Consider the following 19,608-nt stretch of genomic DNA (forward strand, 5'->3'; position numbering starts at 1 on the left):
CCTATTATCCTAAAGCAACAATATCAGATTTGATAGTGCTAATATGACTATGCAGGATGACTTTATGTATCAAAAGAATGTTTCCTAGAGCATCGCCAATGCATGATTCAGAATGACATAAATAACCTGGGCTCCTGCCAACTCTGTCAATTATTTAAGTTCAACCATGGAGAGAAGTGTCCCACTTTCAACAGGATATCAACAGATGCCACACACACAAACACAAACACACAACTGCAAGCACAGCCGCTGCAAAAATGAGTAAGGCATTTTTGTCTCCACTCTTCAGAACTTCCTGATTACATCCTATAAAGGTCAAGAAGCAACAGCAACACAAACCTTGGTCAATCGACATTGACTCTAAATTCTCAATAGGTGTGAATATGAGTGTGAAGGGTCATTTGTATATACTGTATGTGCCCTGTGATTGTTGACCATGAGTGGCCAGTATTGGTCAACAACAGATATGCAAATAGTGCATAGTGGCGTGACTACTACAGTGAGTGTATGAATAATGTCAAATTGTCATTAGATTAAAGGCTATGTTTCATATGCTATGGTGTCAATTTTAAAAACAGACAGCTTCATCACACAGTCAACACAACAGATGGCATTTTGCTCGTGACACTTCAATAAACACATTCAGTCATATGAAAATTATAATCACACGTAGCTACTCACTGTACCTAATAATAGTGGAACGCACTTTTGTCAAAGACATTTTTATCGCCATGATCATACTGTAAAGTGATCCCAAACAGGAAACCCACATTGCACCGGATATAGTCTTTCGTCATGCCCACAAATATTTCCGCAACTTTATTTATTTATTTATTTTTATCATTATTATTATTTTTAATCTTCCCAAAACCAGATACACCGCGTCACTTCTGCGGTTGGCATTATATTTTAGGGGATACTTTCTGCTCTAGAGTGTATGATAGAGAGAGGAAAAAAAGAGGTACTTTTGCGTGCCCATGAACCAAAACGAAAGGTTTTGACAATTATCATAAGCGTCCCACCCCCAGTTACGTTACTTAGCTGTATTAAACGTTCACAATCACATCATTTTTATTTTGAATAGTCCCAAACCAGTCTATAAAACTTAATATTTGACCAGCTAGCTAAACTGTTGAATTAGTTTACCCATCTTTTTGTTGTGATGGATGAATTTCGACATCGTTGTTGTTCTGTCTTTAATGTGTGGGTTGCCAGCCATGCAGGTTGCCATCCTCTATTTGCAGCCTTCATCGACAACATAATCCTTGAATCAAAAATGTAGTATCTTTGGAGCTTTTTCCATTGTTGTTTGCACAGGTCGCTACGTCACACTGGCAAGTTGGCAAGAATGATGTTTCTCACTTTCAAAAACAAAAAAGGCAAACGGTCTCAATTAAAATGGAGATTTACAACTTTAAACGAGATGACTTGTCAAGTCAAAGAAGCAGGAGGATGTGGAGAAATGCCACACCAGAGAAGACAGACTCTCCACACAGAAATGCTCAAACAATGACCTGGATCTCCTGACTTTGAGACAGATGGCAGTAATCCAGCCATCCATTCATTTTGTATACAGCTTTCTTCACTAGGATCTGGGAGGTACACCTAGTCAGTCACCAGCCAATCGAAGGACACATATAGACAAACAACCATTCAAATTCACATTCACACCTAAGGACAATTAAGAGTCTTCAATTACCCTACCCTGCATGTCATTTTTTGGAATGTGGAAGGAACCCGGAGTACGCAGAGAAACTTATGCAATCACGGAGAGAACACACAAACTCCACACAGGAAGGCTGGAGACCAAATTCAAACCCCAAACTTCAGAACTGTGGATGTGCTAACCACTTGGCCAAGGGCCCGTCTATGGGCAGTAATATTGTTTGATATTATTGTAATAATGTATTTATATCTTGCTTTTAAAATACAGTGATATGGGGGAAAACGGTATATAGAAACAGGAGTCAATGTAGCTTACGTGTAAAAAGTCTGGAGTGAGGAGTTGGGGCTAAACTGTATGTGTTTGACTAAATGTGAGCAGTACATGCCGTGCTAGCAGTAAGCGTGGGTGGTCTTGACCAGAGCCAAAGTTAAGCATCCAGGCTGGGCCATCTGGGAGCTGGCAACACTGATGTACAGATCATGTTGACAATAAGAGGACCGCCGCAACTGAGCTAATGTTTTAAAATGAAAATAAAATACTATATCCTTTATTGAACACCAGAGGGAAAATTCAAGTGGTGCAGCAGTAAAATAAATAAAATACTACTACTAGTACTAGTAGTAGTAGTAATAATAATAATAATAATAATTATAATACATTGATCTCGTTTGATGTGCGTCCCACGTCTGAGCAGGGACGAAAAAACTATGAACAATCTGCGTCCACAGTCGCACGGCATCACTTACCTACGTACTTGTGTGTGTTGCTTCAGTGCTTCAGCGAATCATTATTCACTAAAAGTACTGTTTTGGTGCTAGCCAATCAGACGCAGAGTAGGGTGTGTTATCGTTCCATAAATACAATGGACACAAGACTTTTCTGCACTGGATACATTTTCATTGCGTGGGCTCCGTAGATGCACACAACTGGGATACTTAGGGAAAGTGAACTATTTATTATGTCCACTAGGCCATGATCTAACTAGCTCGCGAGCTAAGGAGATAAACAGTTCACTCCCCTCGCTCGATTGTGCCGATCATTCAAAGGCGCTATATTTTACCAAACAAACTTTTTCTAGTATTTGGGATGTAAAATTGGCTCAATAAACATGTGAAATATAAATTAAAATCATCCACGCATCCCTGAGTTCCAGATGTTTTTGTGTCGAGAGGCCTGAATTCAGGTCATTCGAATTTCTCGAGCTTCCCGAGCCAGGGGTGTCAACATAACAAATGTGTGCTCTCACAAGTGGGTCTTCTACACGGAGGCAAATAATCATAAGAAATGGGGTGGTCTTAGCCAAATATGGACAAAGCGGATACAAAACTGGGTCAAACAGAGTACCTGTCAGAGGGGCCTTTTCTGGACACTCCTAACAAAACCAAGGTGGTTTTTTAAAATGAAATTGATACTTTTATACTAAGCCCATGTTAAAGACTCACTCTATGGAGGTCTAAATAGCAAAAATATGGGTCCTTTAAAACAGAGGTCACTAACTGGCAGACCCTGGCCCATGTCTGAACCCGGAAACAGTCCCATTATATCAGTAGCATAAAAATACATAAACGATGCTATTGTATATCATGAAGGTTTTTGGGAAAATATATCGTTCTAAAAAAATTGCTATCAGAGCAGGCCTAAATACATATAATATAGATAGAGCAAGAGCAATGGGTAACACAATGATGAAACGTTGCAGGGACTCATTATTCCAGGGCTGGGACTCATTGTTTCCATGACATGTGCATCCCCGAACTCACATAGTCTCAAGTGTAAAATGATCTATTTAATAATAATTTAATTGATTTTAAAAATACATTGAACATTAATTTTTAATGGAAATATTCCTCTTTAAAAAACAAACTCCTATGCCAGTAGTTCTCAAATATATTATTCCAAGTACCACTTGAAAAAAATACTTAGCTCTCTAAGTACCCCCATAATGACCAACATTAAACTACATTAGCGTGTTCATTAAAAACATGACAGAGTTTTTATTTGTGAAAGGTACTGTATATTCAATAATATAGTCAGTTTGAACATTAAAACTTCACTTAAATATAGGAAGAAAAAAAAAATAATTATGCAACTTAAATGTATTGAATATAAAAGTTAAAGAAAAAAAAAAAACATTTACCGAAATAAATATTTGAAAAAAAACAGTTATAAATGTATTATATTGTTCTTAAATGTTTAATACAAATGTATTGTACTGGATAAAAAAAAAAAAAAATGTAAGTCTCTGCAACACGATGCACCGTTTCAACATTTAATTCAGTTATTTTTTTGCGTATCAATAGAGGGAGGCCACATACCATGAGTGATATTCGTACCACACTTTCAGAAAAACTGTTCTAGTCCATTGGCACCTACCTCGTTTGGCAAAAGAAGGTGTAAGATCATCGTCCTTAATGTCAGTGTGTCCTCCGTAGTCAATGCCGACTCCGTAGTCCTCCTGGATTATCCCGTCGCTGACTTTGTTGTGCAGCTGGTTTGGTGTGGAGTTTAGCGAGCGTCCCACCGGGTCGTCGTCGTCGCAGTCGTAATCGTCGAGGATGGGCGTCTCTCGGATGGGCACGCCGATGACGGAGCTGCCGTGCTGGTGGGCGCTCCGTGAGCCCCGATAGCTGTCCCGGCCCTGGGGTCCGAGAAGTACCGAGGGGATGTAGTGGATCTCATGGGTGGCCTCTGTACTGGCACTCTTCTGGGGGATCCTGCGGCGCTTGCACCATCGGTGGCGGGTGTAAAGGACCAGGGTGAAAAGGAGAATGAGCAGGAGCAGGGCGATGAGGCATCCCTGAGGAAATAGACAAATAGTACACAAACAAGAAATTATAGAACAGTGTTTCCCAGCCTTTGTTGAGCCAAGGCAAATATTTCACAAAAAATATGGTAAATGTCAATCTTTCAAATGTAAAAATGTCCAATAAATACCAATAAATTGACTCCCTCACTATGAATTGTGAATTGTTTAATTGAAACACAAAGCTTTTATTTTGTTGTATGAATGGCAACAGGTAGGTTAATTGAACCTTCTGCCATTTAATGGAAAATGAGTTTTTAAGCCTGTCTCTCTACATCACTGTCATAGAGAAATTAACAACGATCCATTACTTCGAGCAAATAAATAATACTTTTTTGACTGATTAAATGTAATTGCATACGCATGTGATGAGCGTACTAGAGCGGCTCCAACTACCAGAGACAAATTCCTTGTGTGTTTTTGACATACTTGGCAAATAAAGATGATTATGATACTGATGATCTCTCACAGAACACTCATGTGCATTGGAAATTGCTGTCATCAAACAATTACTACTGTTAATAAAAATAGAACATTGTGTTCTTTTCCCACAGCAAAAACCAGGGTTAGATAATCAGTTAAAATATTTTGTAAAGAGTATTCATCTTTCGTTCTCTTTCATAGTATTTATGTTTTAATTATTGTGTTATAGTGTTTATTTATGTTATAATTGTTTTACTCTTTATATACTTTGTGGATGCCAGAAAATGTCTTTTTCTACCCTGAGCTTTACTTTAAGAGCTTTTTTTTTTTTCGTGCAGAGAAATACATTTTAAATGAACAATAAAACATCTTTAGATGCAAATTAGCATTTTTGATTAAAGAGCTTTTACATATTAGTGTATTAACAATAACCTTACATAAGGTGGTGTTCTAAATGTAAATTATTCTTCTCTTCCTTTCGGCTTGTCCCGTTATGCGTCACCACAGCGTGTCATCCTTTTCCATGTAAGCCGATCTTCTGCATCCGCCTCTCTAACACCAACTGCCCTCATATCTTCCCTCACTACATCCATCAACCTCTTTGGTCTTCCTCAAGCTCTCTTGCCTGGCAACTCCATCCTCATCAAACTTCTACCAATATACTCACTATCTTTCGTCTCTCTAACTTTGTCTCCAAAACATCTAACCTTGGCTGTCCCTCTGATGAGCTCATTTCTAATTTTCTCCAACCTGGTCACTCCTAGAGAGAACCTCAACATATTCATTTCCACCACCTCCAGCTCTGCTTCCCGTTGTCTAAAGAGACAACGGGAAGCAGTAATCTGTATATCATGGCTGGCCTCACCACTGTTTTATAAACTTTGCCCTTCATCCGAGCAGAGACTCTCCTGTCACATAACACACCTGACACCTTCCTCCACCCGTTCTAGCCTGCTTGGACCCGTTTATTCACTTCCTTTCCACAGTCACCATTGATCTGGACTGTGGACCCCAAGTATTTAAAGTCCTCCACCCTTGCTATCTCTTCTCCCTGTAGCATCACTCTTCCCCCTCCACCCCTCTCATCCATGCAAATATATTCTGTTTTACTTCGGCTAATCTTCATTCCTCTCCTTTCCAGTGCATGCATCCATCTTTCCAAATGTTCCTCCACCTACTCCCTGCTTTCACTGCAGATCACAATGTCATCTGCAAACATCATGGTCAACGGGAATTACAGTCTGTCAGCCTATCCATCACCACTGCAAACAGGAAGGGGCTCAGGGCTTATCAGAATCAGAATCATCTTTATGTCATCATGTGCCTCTTGTTTGGCCTTTGCCACCTCTACCTTCGCCCTACGTCGCATCTCCATGTAGTCCTTTCTCCTCTCCTCTGTTCTCCCAGTGTCTCACTTCTTCTTAGCTAACCTCTTTCTATGTATGATTTCCCGCATTTTGAGATTCCACCACCAAGTCTCCTTCTCCCCTTTCCTACCAGAAGATAAACCAGGTACTCTCCTGCCTGTCTCTCTGATCACCTTGGCTGAAGTGGTCCAGTCTTCTGGAAGCTCCTCCTGTCCACCGAGAGCTTGTCTCACCTCTTCCCGAAAAGCCCCACAACACTATTCCTTTCTCAGGTTCAACCACATGGTTCTCTGCTCTGCCTTTGTCTTCTTTGTCTCCCCATCACCAGAGTCATCTTACACACCACCATCCTGTGCTGTTTAGCCACACTCTCCCCTACCACTACTTTACAGTCTGTAACGTCCTTCGATTACATCAACTGCACAAGATGTAATCCACCTGCGTGCTTCTACCTCCGCTCTTCTATGGCACTCCATGTTCCTGCCTCTCCTTGAAAAAAGTGTTCACTGCAGCCATTTCTATCCTTTTTCCAAAGTCTACCATCATCTGTCCCTCCAAGTTCCTTTCCTGGATACATTACTTCTTCATCACCCCTGTTTCTTTCACCAACATGTACATCACAATCTGCACCAATCACGACTCTCTCTGTCTGGGATGCTCAGAACTACTTCGTCGAGCTCCTTCCAGAATTTCTGTTTCACCTCTAGGTCATATCCTACCTGTGGGGCATAGCCGCTAATCACATTATACATAACACCCTCAGTTTCAAGTTTCAGCTCTGATACTCTTTTCACCTCCAAGACATTCTTAGCTAACTCTTCTTTTAAAATAACCCCGACTCCATTTCGCTTCCCATCTACACCATGGTAAAATTATTTAAACCGTGCCCCTAAACTTCTAGCCTGACTGCCTTTCCACCTGGTCTCCTGGACACACAATATATCAACCTTTCTCCTAATCATCATGTCAAGCAACTCCCGAGATTTTTCTGTCATAGTCCCCACATTCAATTCTAGGCTCTGTGCTTTCCTCTTCTCTTTCTGCCTAAGAATCCGCTTTCCACCTCTCCTACGTCTTCGACCCACAAATGCTGAATTTCCACCAGTGCCCTGCAGGGTAACCCGGGCCACGACCGATCCGGTATGGACTTCTTTCGATGAACGCTCATATTTGTTTGGCAAAGTTTTAAACCGGATGCCCTTCCTGACGCAACCCTCTGCATTTATCCGGGCTTGGGACCGGCCTACAGTTTGCACTGGCTTGTGTCCCCCATACGGCTGCATTTCCAAATTTAAATAAATCTGTTAATCATTTGTTGTATGACTTCATCAGTTGGATTTCACTGTTGTGCCTTTGTGCCTTTCGTGAAAGTGTCCTTAGTCAGGGCCTAAAATAATAATATTATCACATTATGGATATGGATCTCCGAAAATTGCTACTTTTTCTTAACACATTAAGGTTTTGTTTTGTTTTTTTGTAAAATGATGAAAGTTAATCAATAGTATTTCAATCTATTTTGACTCCATTGCCTCAAGATGTGAGTATCCTTCCACCTCAGGAGAAAATAATGATTATAATAATTATCCATTCATCCATCCATCCATTTTCTGAGCCGCTTCTCCTCACTAGGGTCGCGGGCGTGCTGGAGCCAATCCCAGCTGTCATCGGGCAGGAGGCGGGGTACACCCTGAACTGGTTGCCAGCCAATCGCAGGGCACATACAAACAAACAACCATTCGCACTCACATTCACACCTACGGGCAATTTAGAGTCCCCAATTAATGCATGTTTTTGGGATGTGGGAAGAAACCGGAGTGCCCGGAGAAAACCCACGCAGGCACGGGGAGAACATGCAAACTCCACACATGCGGGACCGGGGATTGAACCCTGGTCCTCAGAACTGTGAGGCTGACGCGCTAACCATTCGTCCACCGTGCCGCCGCATAATAATTATATTAATACTAATAATAATACTTTTCTTGTAAAAAAAAAAAGCATATATATTAAACTCGGTTAAAGACCTTCAAAATATTAGTTTATTAACCATAATACAGAATACATTGTGAATGAGCATTGGGTGGCATTGAATTTTGCAACTTTTGCCTTTTCTGGAAATAACTTTCTTCAGGTTGTTGATGGCTAAAATGGCCTTACGGTTGCCACTGAATGTATTATACAAAAAAAAACAAAAAACATTTTTTAAATGTACATCATCCAATATTTTTCTTTAGTGGAGTTTAGAGGTGCTACTGACATTAAGAATAATGTTGGGAATGAAGCCCTATGTTACAAGCCAGTTAAAAGAAATTAGAGAGGCAGTTCTTTGTGCAAGCCTGTATGTACGATGCAAATTATTTTGTTTTAGGTAAACAATTGATCTTAATTTAAAAAATGTTTTAAAATAATTCACAATAAAAGCTAAATTGAGTACAAGTGTCTATTTCCTGAAATCTTCTTCCATTCCCCACAAAACACATTTCAAGTCATTTCAGAATGTTTTCCAGTACATCATAAACTACAAGTAAAAAACAAAAACATATGACAGCATTAATTCAGCACTTTTCCCCAGCTCATGCTCGAAATCTAATCCACAAATGAGAAATGTGCTGCAGTATGTCATCGCTTTGCAGTGCAGGTGTGCCTCGCAGTCATTTCTAATGCAGATTTGTCCTATGCAGCAGGCCTCCCATATGTAGTCACACACACAATCAATGTGCTGGGGCTTTCACCTGTTTTACCCTCTTATTTCTGTGCCTATTCTAATAGTCACAGGAAATTCCTGTGGAGCATCGCATTTCTGTACGCTTCATCCAATATCTCTACCATCGCCAAAACATCAAAGACCATGTCATTCATGCACTAGCTGGATGATAAAGGAAATCCATAAGCTCTGAGGCACGACTTATTCTTTGACAAGTAGGCTGAGAAAAGACATCTTTAAAAAAAAAAAAAATCACACAGCGTCCACGCATATTGTCACTTGTTAGCAAAGTTAAGGTAAATCGTTTGTATGACAATTAAGAATGATAGAATAGCGAATTGTGAGGCGCATTTGTGACACGAAATGTGAATCAACTTTGCATTACGCCTTTGTGGTTCAAGTTAAGACAAGTATCTGCATCGTCACTTGTTATTAAAGATGACACAGTGTTTTATTAATTTTTATGTTGTTTGTCTGTTTATGTGTTACAATAAAGGATGTTAAAAATTTGATGAGTGAATCACATTCATTCATCACATTCAAAGAAATTATTGAGGTACATCTGTATCATTACTTTTAATCGAAGTTATTGTTCTTTCACACAGTGGTTAACCTTTATGACACTTTAAAAAATGAGAAGTGTGAGGCACATTTTTGAATGAATCACTTTCTCAATACACAAGTATAATTCATCCATCCATCCATTTTCTGAGCCGCCTATCCTCACAAGGGTCGCAGGAGTGCTGGAGCCTATTCCAGCTATCATTGGGCAGGAGGCGGGGTACACCCTGAACTGGTTGCCAACCAATCACAGGGCACATATAAACAAACAACCATGGAACTCACATTCACAGCTCCGGGCAACTTAGAGTCCTCAATTAACCTACTATGCATGTTTTTGGGATGTGGGAGGAAACCGGAGTGCCACGCAGGCACGGGGAGAACATGCAAACTCCACACAGGCGGGGCTGGGGATTGAACCCCGGTCCTCAGAACTGTGAGGCAAACACTCTAACCAGTCGACCACTGTGCCACCCACAAAAATGCAATTTCAGTTAAGAGAGTTAAAAGATCCGGTCCAATTTTGTGAAACTGACTCAAAGGCCAGGATGTCTTGATCCAGACTTATTGTGTGGTATTGGGTGGTTGCTGCTCACTTATTCCACCACCACTAAAGACAATTTTATTGATTTTACATTTTAATATCAACAGTGGTTAACATATATTTACACTTGTATGAGAGTATGCAAAGCGAAGCAAATTTATTTATATAGCGCATTTCATACACAAGGTAACTCAATATGCTTTGCATGATTAAAAGCATTTAAAAACAAAGTAAAAAAAGTAGACAATTGGTTATAGAAAAAAATGCATTGTCACTTGCTATCGAAGTTAAAACACACTGCCTTAAATCATTGTCATGTTTATGAATGTTGAAACAGGGCCAGTCATTTCCCAAGGAAATATATAGAGCTAAAACATAATATTGCCCCATCTTGTATAAGTTTAATTCCAGTGGGAGCATATTGGTGTGATATACACCAGACTTGTGAATCAGCAATATCACAAAATCTAAAAGGTGACATACTGTATGTTTGTAATGGGAGATAAAATGCAGAATAATCTGTTTCGAGGTTCCATAAAGAAGCATGTGTGGTGTGCACTGCTGTGCATGCATGAACTAGTGATTGTGCACAGGCACATATGGAAAGCGAATCGTAAATAAAAATCCACACGGGGAGGTCATTTGTCACAACATTTAAAATTCAATCTTCATGAGGAAAAACAACAATACTTCCCTTCCCATTGCCAACTCATGCGAGTGTGGATGTCCATAAATCACGCTATGCCGATAGGGGAGGCGGTCCTAGGATGACTGGTGGCGCTGACAAACGCGCTCATTAATCTCCTTGTGGATGGCAGCTTTGAAGAAATAGCCGCACAACTCCTGCCTAAGTCGCACTTCCATATGCTTTGAAGTAGAGCAACAGCATATGATTATGGAAGTAGCAGCAACAAGACAATGAAGTGACACCCCCCCCCCCCCCCCCAAAAAATGCTCACAGTAAAGAGTAAAACAACAAAACATGTTAAATACATCAAACTAAACAATGTGTTTGATTCTGAGAATTTGGATGGCAATACGAATGGTTGGAATTGGAGGATTTTATGACATAGTGCTTGGTAGCAACGGTTTAATTTTAGCTGTCATTCTGTCTGAGAGCAGATGAGTAATGAGCTTTGTGCGTCCTCATAACTCACTTCCAGCGCAATTTCCTGTGCAGGCTTCAATTCATTTCTTTACTTTGATTCCATTACTGATGAACACGGTATACGTTTCTTCTTTCAAGACTCCTTTCTCAGAGAATGTTGAATTAAGAGACGACTGTTTTGTTTGTGTCCAGCTTCCGGAATCACCCTGCAGTTTTGAAGAATAATAGTAAATTAGTGAAAGCAGAAGTAATACAATTTAAATTTGTATCTGCTTGTACATTTTAATATAAACATTGAATATTTAGTGTGAAATCAATGCGTGTGGTAACACCACATGAGGTGTCCTGGCTGGTCCAGCAATACTAGTGTATGGCTGTATGAAACCGAGAGACTGTTATTGATAGCAAAGTAAGTAAAAGTAAAGTAAACAAATCCTGGATATTTGTAATTATTGGATGGGAAAATAGCTCACAGGTTCTGAACTCCTATTTCAGGGCTTGTGTTGTATCGTGCTCCCTGAGGAGTTGTACCATAGCGAGTGCTATGTGGATGTAAATTGACTTTTGATATGCAATTTCATGTTGTGCTTCTTTAGACAGCAAACTGAACTTTATTCAAACTGCCTTTTTACCTGTAACTTTGAAAAATGTTGTCTTCCTTTTGTCTGTATTTAAAAAAAAACATTAGACAGACTACAAACTTGTTGAGAGTGAAAGAACAGCACCTCTAATCTTCCTTTTTGCCTTAATTACCTCAAGAACTCAATTAATTCAATGTGACTTGATTCATGTAACATTATGTCCATGCTGCTGTGGAAAATTGTCACTAATGTAAAATTGGGAGTTTTATCTCATAACATTTAGAAATTTTAGGACTATTTTATCATAAAATCTTTTTCAGTACTAATCATTTTCTTCTAATTTTCTTTACTCTTGTTACTTTTGTTTGAAGGTTACTTACAAGAACTACTACGTTGTTGCATTGACAATCCCCAAAGTAGTTGAGAGTGACTCAACAGTGTCTCTGTTAGTTGCAACCAAGTGGTGCAATGTGCTTTTTAACAAAGTTTCCTTCTTTATTTTTTTAATCCCAACGAAAAAAAAATTTGCAAACTTCGAAGGAAACACAACCTCCTTGGAGTGTGTAAAGAGACACACAGATCTTTTACACTATCTTATATCGTCATCAATAGCAATAGCCACCTTAGGGGGTCCTTGGCTTCCTATGGTGCAATGTATTCTGAATGAGTACGCAAGTCGGAATGCATCTAGTCTATTACTAACTTACGCTAATGCAGCACTAAAGTCACAATTGCGGCGAATATTTTTATGAAAATTACTTCTCGACCCGTCACTGATGGTGTAGTGGTACACTCGCTTGACTTTGGTGCAGCCAGCGTGGGTTCAGTTCCCACTCAGTGACGATGTGAATGTGAGTGCGAATGGTTGTCCGTGTCTAAATGTGCCCTGTGACTGACTGGCAACTAGTTCAGGGTGTAGTCCGCCTTTCGCCCGAAGTCAGCTGGGATAGGCTCCAGTGTCCTGCGACCCTAACCAGGATAAGCGGTGTTGAAAATGGATGGATGGATACTTCTCGACCATAAATACTGTATAAAACAATCCAATGAAAGACAAAGTACGGCAGTAACTCTGCATCCCGTCTTGTGCCGCATGACACGCATTCCAGCGCGCTACAGAATGTCGTTCATTGCGCAGCGTTTGTAACCTTGAAAAGGCTGTACTATCCTAAATGGAGGAGCCCCTATACAAAGTAATGAAACTGAAATTGGTCATCATTTGATTGGGAAATGTAGGACATCTATAGCTGTAATATTTATTGCTCCTTCACACTGTGTCATTCCTTATACTTTTCGTGGAGATGAATCTTCCTGCAGTTGTGGTGGCAACAGCAGTAAGCGATCGATCGAACACGCTCCTTGCAAACGCTCGAAACCTTAATTCACAACATGGCACCGCATTACCTTTTGATGCTGAGGAGCTCTGAGTACATTGTGCCATCTTGATGTTAAAGAGTACCGTAATTTGTCTGCTGCATAATGCGCTTTTTAAATTTTTTTTTTTTTTTATCAAGGATGCGTATTATCCAAAGGTGTATGAAAAATTGTTAAAATTAGTCAGTCTTGAGCTAGAGAAAATCAATGCTACAAATGTCACTGCTACTACCTCTTAGCTAGGGGAACCGAGGGTTGCTCCCGTTACACATAGATAGAAGGATAATTCAGCTGTGAAAGTGCGATTTTGGGGGTGTGTATTATAGTCGAGAGCTTATTACTGTATATTAGTGTTGGGAACGATAAACAAATGCGACAGATATCTGTTGGTAAAGTAAAGAGAGATACGACTGTATCGGTAGCAGACTCCATACTTGAAAATTCGCCAGAAATCCTTGGATACATCACTTGTCGGGGTGTGGACTGGATATCACGAGGCTAGGAATCGGTTGCCAGAGGCTTTGTCATGCAGTTCCATTATTGGAGCCAGGAGGGCGCTTTACGTCCTCTCTCTCTCCTCCCTCCCTTCTCTGTTTTCAGCACCTGTGTCCAATCAGCCTCATCACCACCGGTATATAAGGTCCCTGCTTTTCACTAGCTCTGATTGGTTTAGAGACCACGATGAAATCCATCGTGTGTCTGCTTTCAAGTCGTGGAAATGTTCTTTTTTTAATCAAATGACTGGGTACATGTACTCTGTTTCTTTTCTGTTGTTTTTTTTTTTTTTTTTTTTTGCCACACCATTCAGAAATTTGGGCGCATATCCGAAAACACAGATTGCTCATACTTTATGCGTCCCTGCTAATTTTTGTGCGTCCAAGACGCGGGACTCAAATTAAACCAGATCCCTGACAAATGAGATGGTTTCCCAACCGACTTTAACTACAAAAGTAGAAATGAGACGAACATCAAAGAAGTAGAAGGTAGGCAAATGTGTGTAAGAGCGGAGAAAAGGGGTTTGAGGGAGATGAACTCTGTGATTGGCTAATGTATGAAAAGAGGCGAGTTTTGGGATTATCACGCAAATGTACAAATGTACACATAACTCTTGTTCATAATAAACAATGGCGAAGAGGGTTATCAGTGTTTGATAAGCAACATGGCGCTAACACGGGAGATTGTCTCGGTGACACGCTCTCCAGTATTGTCTTTGTTTTTGTCATTTTCGTTCGTCTTTGGCAACACTATGCGACCTACTTACACGAGTGAAGACTTGCTAAGCACTGGGGAGTATGCTGGCAATTTTGCACAGCTCTGCCGGGACACATCGAAATGATTCGTCCACTCACTGTTTTATCACGCTGCACTATTTCAATACGGTTGTTAATTACTACTGGCCAATTCTGTGTTTGAGAACTATATGCACCATTTGCACAATCGTCACTGTACCAGATCATTAGTCTATTATTATTACTATTATTAGTCACTTTGAATTGCTCTAAATTGTTTGAGGACTGTGTCATTTGCACAATTGCCATTATATCAGCATCACCACACTAGTGATACGCTTTCATTGCTCATCAACTCTCCATACCGGTTATCCTCACTAGGGTTGCGGGCGTGCTGGAGCATATGCCAGCTATCTTTGGGTGAGAGGCGGGGTACACCCCGAACTGGTCGCCATCAGATCGCAGGGCACATATAAACAAGCAACCATTTGCAATCACGTACACACCTATGGGCTATTTAGAGACTTCAATCAACCTACCACGCACGTTTTTGGAATGTGGGAGGAGAACACCCACACAGGCACGGGGAGGACATGCAAACTCCACACAGGCGAGGCTGGGATTTGAACTCCGATCCTCAGAATTGTGAGGCAGATGTGCTAACCAGTCCCTCACCGTACCTCCCTTAATACTATAAGACAAGAATAATGTTCTAGCTTTACATCCATCAAGGCTGAGAAGGTTATGTTGTCAGTTGTAGGAGGTAGGACACATTAAATGTCGATCTCAAATCTAAATCGAGCCAACAATGCATCAATCTTATTGCCAAAATGTTCACTATGCAAAATAGGCTGCAATTTGGTGCTGATCCAAATTAGGGTTACTCAACAGGAGCAGTTCATGCCTATGAGGGAAGTTGTTTTTTTTTTTTTTTGAGGGGGGGGCATCAAAATCCCAAAAGCAATCAACTTGAAAACACGACTCGATCAAACTCTCTTAACTGTATAATGGCTTGGAATGGTAATGCTCAATTATATTGATCCTATTCTACCCTTTCTTAACTGGCTTCTGCAGGGACTAAAGTTGGGGGAGAAGACTTGACTTTTATATGTGTAGCCATGATATTCCCTCATGATCCAAATATGCTTCTTTATGCAGCAAGGCTAGTCAAAAAACATCATGCTCTGTAGTTTGGTCACCATCTGTGCACAATGGAGACATCTGCCCCTCTCCTTTAGGGGGAGACTCTACTGGCATCATTACCTCCACCAAGGAGGTTCCGTCCATTTATTTGTTGTTGTTTTTAATTACACATTTTGAACACTTTTTAAAAAAAATAACTGGTCCTATTCTTGCAATGATCAAGAAAACCCCAAACATCCTATCCTGCACAGGTAGAAAAAACTGTAACTGATTTGAACAGAATTTGTCACGTTTCAGAAGTGTCAGAATCTGTTACCCCAAACCAGATTGTAGTTGAATATATAAATATGGATATACCCTGTGACTGACTGGAGAGCTGCGCCAAAAGCCAGCTGGGATACGCTCCAGCATTCCACCAACAGTAAACAGGATCATAAAAGAATCAAGCAGTGTTGAAAATTTTTGGATGAAGATGTAATTTCCAGATGCTACTTTCTTTTTCAGGATGGTCAGATCAGATTGTAACTTTTTGTTCTTATGTAGGATACTGTTACATTTTGTGTCCATCCACATACAAGGGGGCCTCTTGCACTGCAGGGTATGATACAAAATTCTGAGTTTTTGTTAAACCTGATTTTTTTTTATGTAATCGTTCACATTACAAAAACAAATGTGACTTCTAATGTGAACGGAATGTGTCCGTGAAGAAACATACATACACAAAATATGACGTCACGTGATGCAATGTGTTTACAGAGGAAAATATGGCCCCTCATGTAGGTCTCATTCCTGATGCATTTGTGGAAAAGGATTTGGTGCAACTGGAGCCACCGCATTTTTTAGTTTATCGGTTCTATAGCATTTACGTTACTTACTTTATGCTCCTTCATCCACCATTGCTTTTTGTGCTTGTCTGTTTTATCGAACAATTGTGACGTTTGTCGCCTTTTGATGACATACACTATAGGTCGGATGAGCACGACCTGAGCGTCCGGACTGCAGTCGCATCGGATACATATCCGATTTATATCCGCCAACGAAAGAGGCCTGGGTTGGAGTTGAAAAAGTCGTTATTGTATTGTTCACATTGACATGAAAAAACATCTGATGTTTGGGCAAAAAAATTGGAATTGACCCGAAAGTTTGACCATAGCCTAATATTTGGATGAAAAACATTTCTGGACTAAAAATATAAAGCAATCAATGACCAGTTAAGGGTGTACCACGCCTCTCGACTATAGTCAGCTGAGCTAGGCGCCAGCACGCCCGCAACCCTAGTGAGGATAAGTGGTACAGAAAATGGATGGATGGATGGACATCAGTATAATGCAGGGGTATTCAAATACAAATCTTCAAAGGCCACAAAGTATTCTTCAATTGGTCAAAGGTCAATTTACTGAGGATAGTCAGGCCACATGCGATGATAATGTAATACTAAAAACAAAATGTCCATTTCATTGCAAAGAACAACAAAAATAAGATGTCAATTTAATTTTGACTTAAATTAAAACAAACAGTTAAATAAAACTTAGAGGGGGATTTTCTTAGTTATCTTAGCTGTCACTTCCTCTTTTTGGTTGCCCTCAAACATTGTTTCCATCACTTCAGTCATACATTCTTTTATTATTTTTGCATAAGAAAATGGCTTCTTGTGCTTCCCAATTCCATGCCACTCTAAGTGGGCATGCTATTGTTTTTTGTTGCTGTGTCATAGATGTGACAAGAATCCTGCTTGCTTCTTGATATGACAATTTGAGAGAATTTGTTGATTGTTCTTACCTCTGAATTTTGAGGTAATGTCTCTTCAAAATTACTATGTTTCATCTCGTAATACCTTTACAAATTGGAACTCATCACAGCTGAAGTCTCCTGGCACATCAATGGGTATTGGGGCTTGCTGGAGGAAGAATGAGTGCAATTTTCCCAGTCCATTCTTTAAAAGTCCTATTTTTACTGTCCACTTTTCTCTTAGCAGTGAACTTGGAACATCCATGCTTGGAACATCAGAAAATAAGTTCCTACAGCTGGCAAAGTGTCAACAATATGCACACTTCTCAAAAAACAAAAGTGAAATTTAAAACTTTGCATTCACAGAATTGAGCTCTGAGTGACCGAGTCACAGGCTGTCTGTGTACTGTTGCCATGGAGACAAGTGCTGGTATACACATGCAGACCCAACCAAAACACATACAGCGTGGATTTTGCAGCGCCCACCTTGCGCGCCGTCAGCAATGTCTGGATTGGTAGACGGTGCACTGTGCTGCACTAAGTGCAGTGTGAAGTAGCCCTTAAGAGTTCAAGGGCCACAAATAGGCTGTGGCCCCAGGGCCACCTACTGAGGGGCACTTATGAGGTATAAGGTATTTCAAAGGTAAGCAGAACTGCAGTAAGTTATGGTTGATGCAAAGATTATCATTACATGAGCAGTATATACACAACCCCAATTCCAGTGAAGTTGAGACGTGTTAAACATAAATAAAAACAGAATACAATGATTTTGAAATCATATTCAACCTATATTTAATTGAATACACTACAAAGACAAGGTATTCAATGTTCAAACTGATTAACTTTATTGTTTTTAGCAAATAATCATTAACTTAGAATTTTATGGCTTCAACACGTTCCAAAAAAACTGGGACAGGTGGCAAAAAAGACTGAGAAAGTTGAGGAATGCTCCTCCATTAATGCTGAAAGGTACATACAGGTTTTGGAGAAACATATGCTGCCATCCAAGCAACGTCTGTTTCATGGACGCCCCTGCTTATTTCAGCAAGACCATGCCAAACCACATTCTGCACGTGTTACAACAGCGTGGCTTCGTAGTAAAAGAGACTAGACTGGCCTGCTTGCACTCCAGACCTGTCTCCCATTGAAAATGTGCGGTGCATTATGAAGCGTAAAATATGACAACGGAGAACCCGGACTGTTGAACAGCTGAAGCTGTACATCAAACAAGAATGGGAAATAATTCCACCTACAAAGCTTCAACAATTAGTGTCCTCTGTTCCCAAACGTTTATTGAATATTGTTAAAAGAAAAGCTGATGTAACACAGTGGTAAACATGACCCTGTCCCAAATTTTTGGGAATGTGTTACAGCTATAAAATTTCAAGTAAATGATTATTTGCTAAAAACAATAAAGTTTATCAGTTTGAACATTAAATATCTTGTCTTTGTAGTGTATTAAATTAAATATAGGTTGGACATGATTTACAAATCGTTGTATTCTGTTTTTATTTATGTTTCACACCACGTCCCAACTTCATTAGAATTGGAGTTGTATTAAAAAGAAAAAAAAAGAAAAACAAGATTTTGTATATTGGTGTATAACCTCAGTATTTGTACGGTGAAGTTTCTTGATGGAAGCAGGAGGGACAGATAGGCTGGGCCATGAAAATCACCAGAGAAATTACACCGAACAAAAAGCTGCTGTCTAATCACAAAATCTGATTATGGCGCAATAGAAAAACTGAATGTAAATCTCCCCCCCGGCTTAACTCTACAGCATTGGTTTAACCTTTCCATTTTGTTCTTCTCGCTGAAAGAAACTAATGCACGTTTCCATCATCCCTGCATTTCCCCATCTCGCTAAGCCTCTATCAGCCATTACTTCATCTTTCACACGCCACACTGCTCTCTATCACAAGAGCCTAGAGATGTGAGGTAAGATAATGCTGTCTTGAAGCCCTGTCCTTGTGAATTACAACAGGGAATTAGGGTTGATATGTGTGTATGTGTCTGTGTGCGTGTGTGGGGGAGGGTGGTTTGGGGGGGGGAAATAAGTGAGCAGCAACCACACAATAAGTCTGGATCAGGACATCCTGGCCTTTGAGGCATTTTCACAAAATTGGACCGGATCTTTTTTAACTGAAATTGTATTTTTGTGGGCGTGCGTGTGTGGGGATCTGGGGGGGGGGGGGGGGGGGGGGGGGGCAGTTAGGGGTGGCGGAGTAAGTGAGCAGCAACCACCAAATACCACACAATAAGTCTGGATCAGGACATCCTGGCCTTTGAGGCAGTTTCACAAAATTGGACCGGCTCTTTTTTTTACTGAAATTGTATTTTTGTGGGCGGCACGGTAGACGACTGGTTAGAACGTCAGTCTCAC

At 40.3% G+C, this 19,608-nt stretch overlaps 1 protein-coding gene across 3 annotated transcripts in view; it reads right to left on the reverse strand.

Moving 5' to 3' along the window:
* The window catches only part of LOC133413895 (astrotactin-2), a 291,345-nt gene that overhangs the window by 187,576 nt on the left and 84,161 nt on the right, over positions 1–19,608 (reverse strand). For all 3 annotated transcript variants that reach the window (XM_061698810.1, XM_061698809.1, XM_061698808.1), the window contains exon 3: positions 4,040–4,463. In XM_061698810.1, the coding sequence (XP_061554794.1) occupies positions 4,040–4,463 (424 nt within the window). The remainder of the gene's footprint in view (positions 1–4,039; positions 4,464–19,608) is intronic.

This window comes from Phycodurus eques, chromosome 15 (genome assembly GCF_024500275.1).
Source record: "Phycodurus eques isolate BA_2022a chromosome 15, UOR_Pequ_1.1, whole genome shotgun sequence".
Classification (NCBI taxonomy): Eukaryota; Metazoa; Chordata; class Actinopteri; order Syngnathiformes; family Syngnathidae; genus Phycodurus; species Phycodurus eques.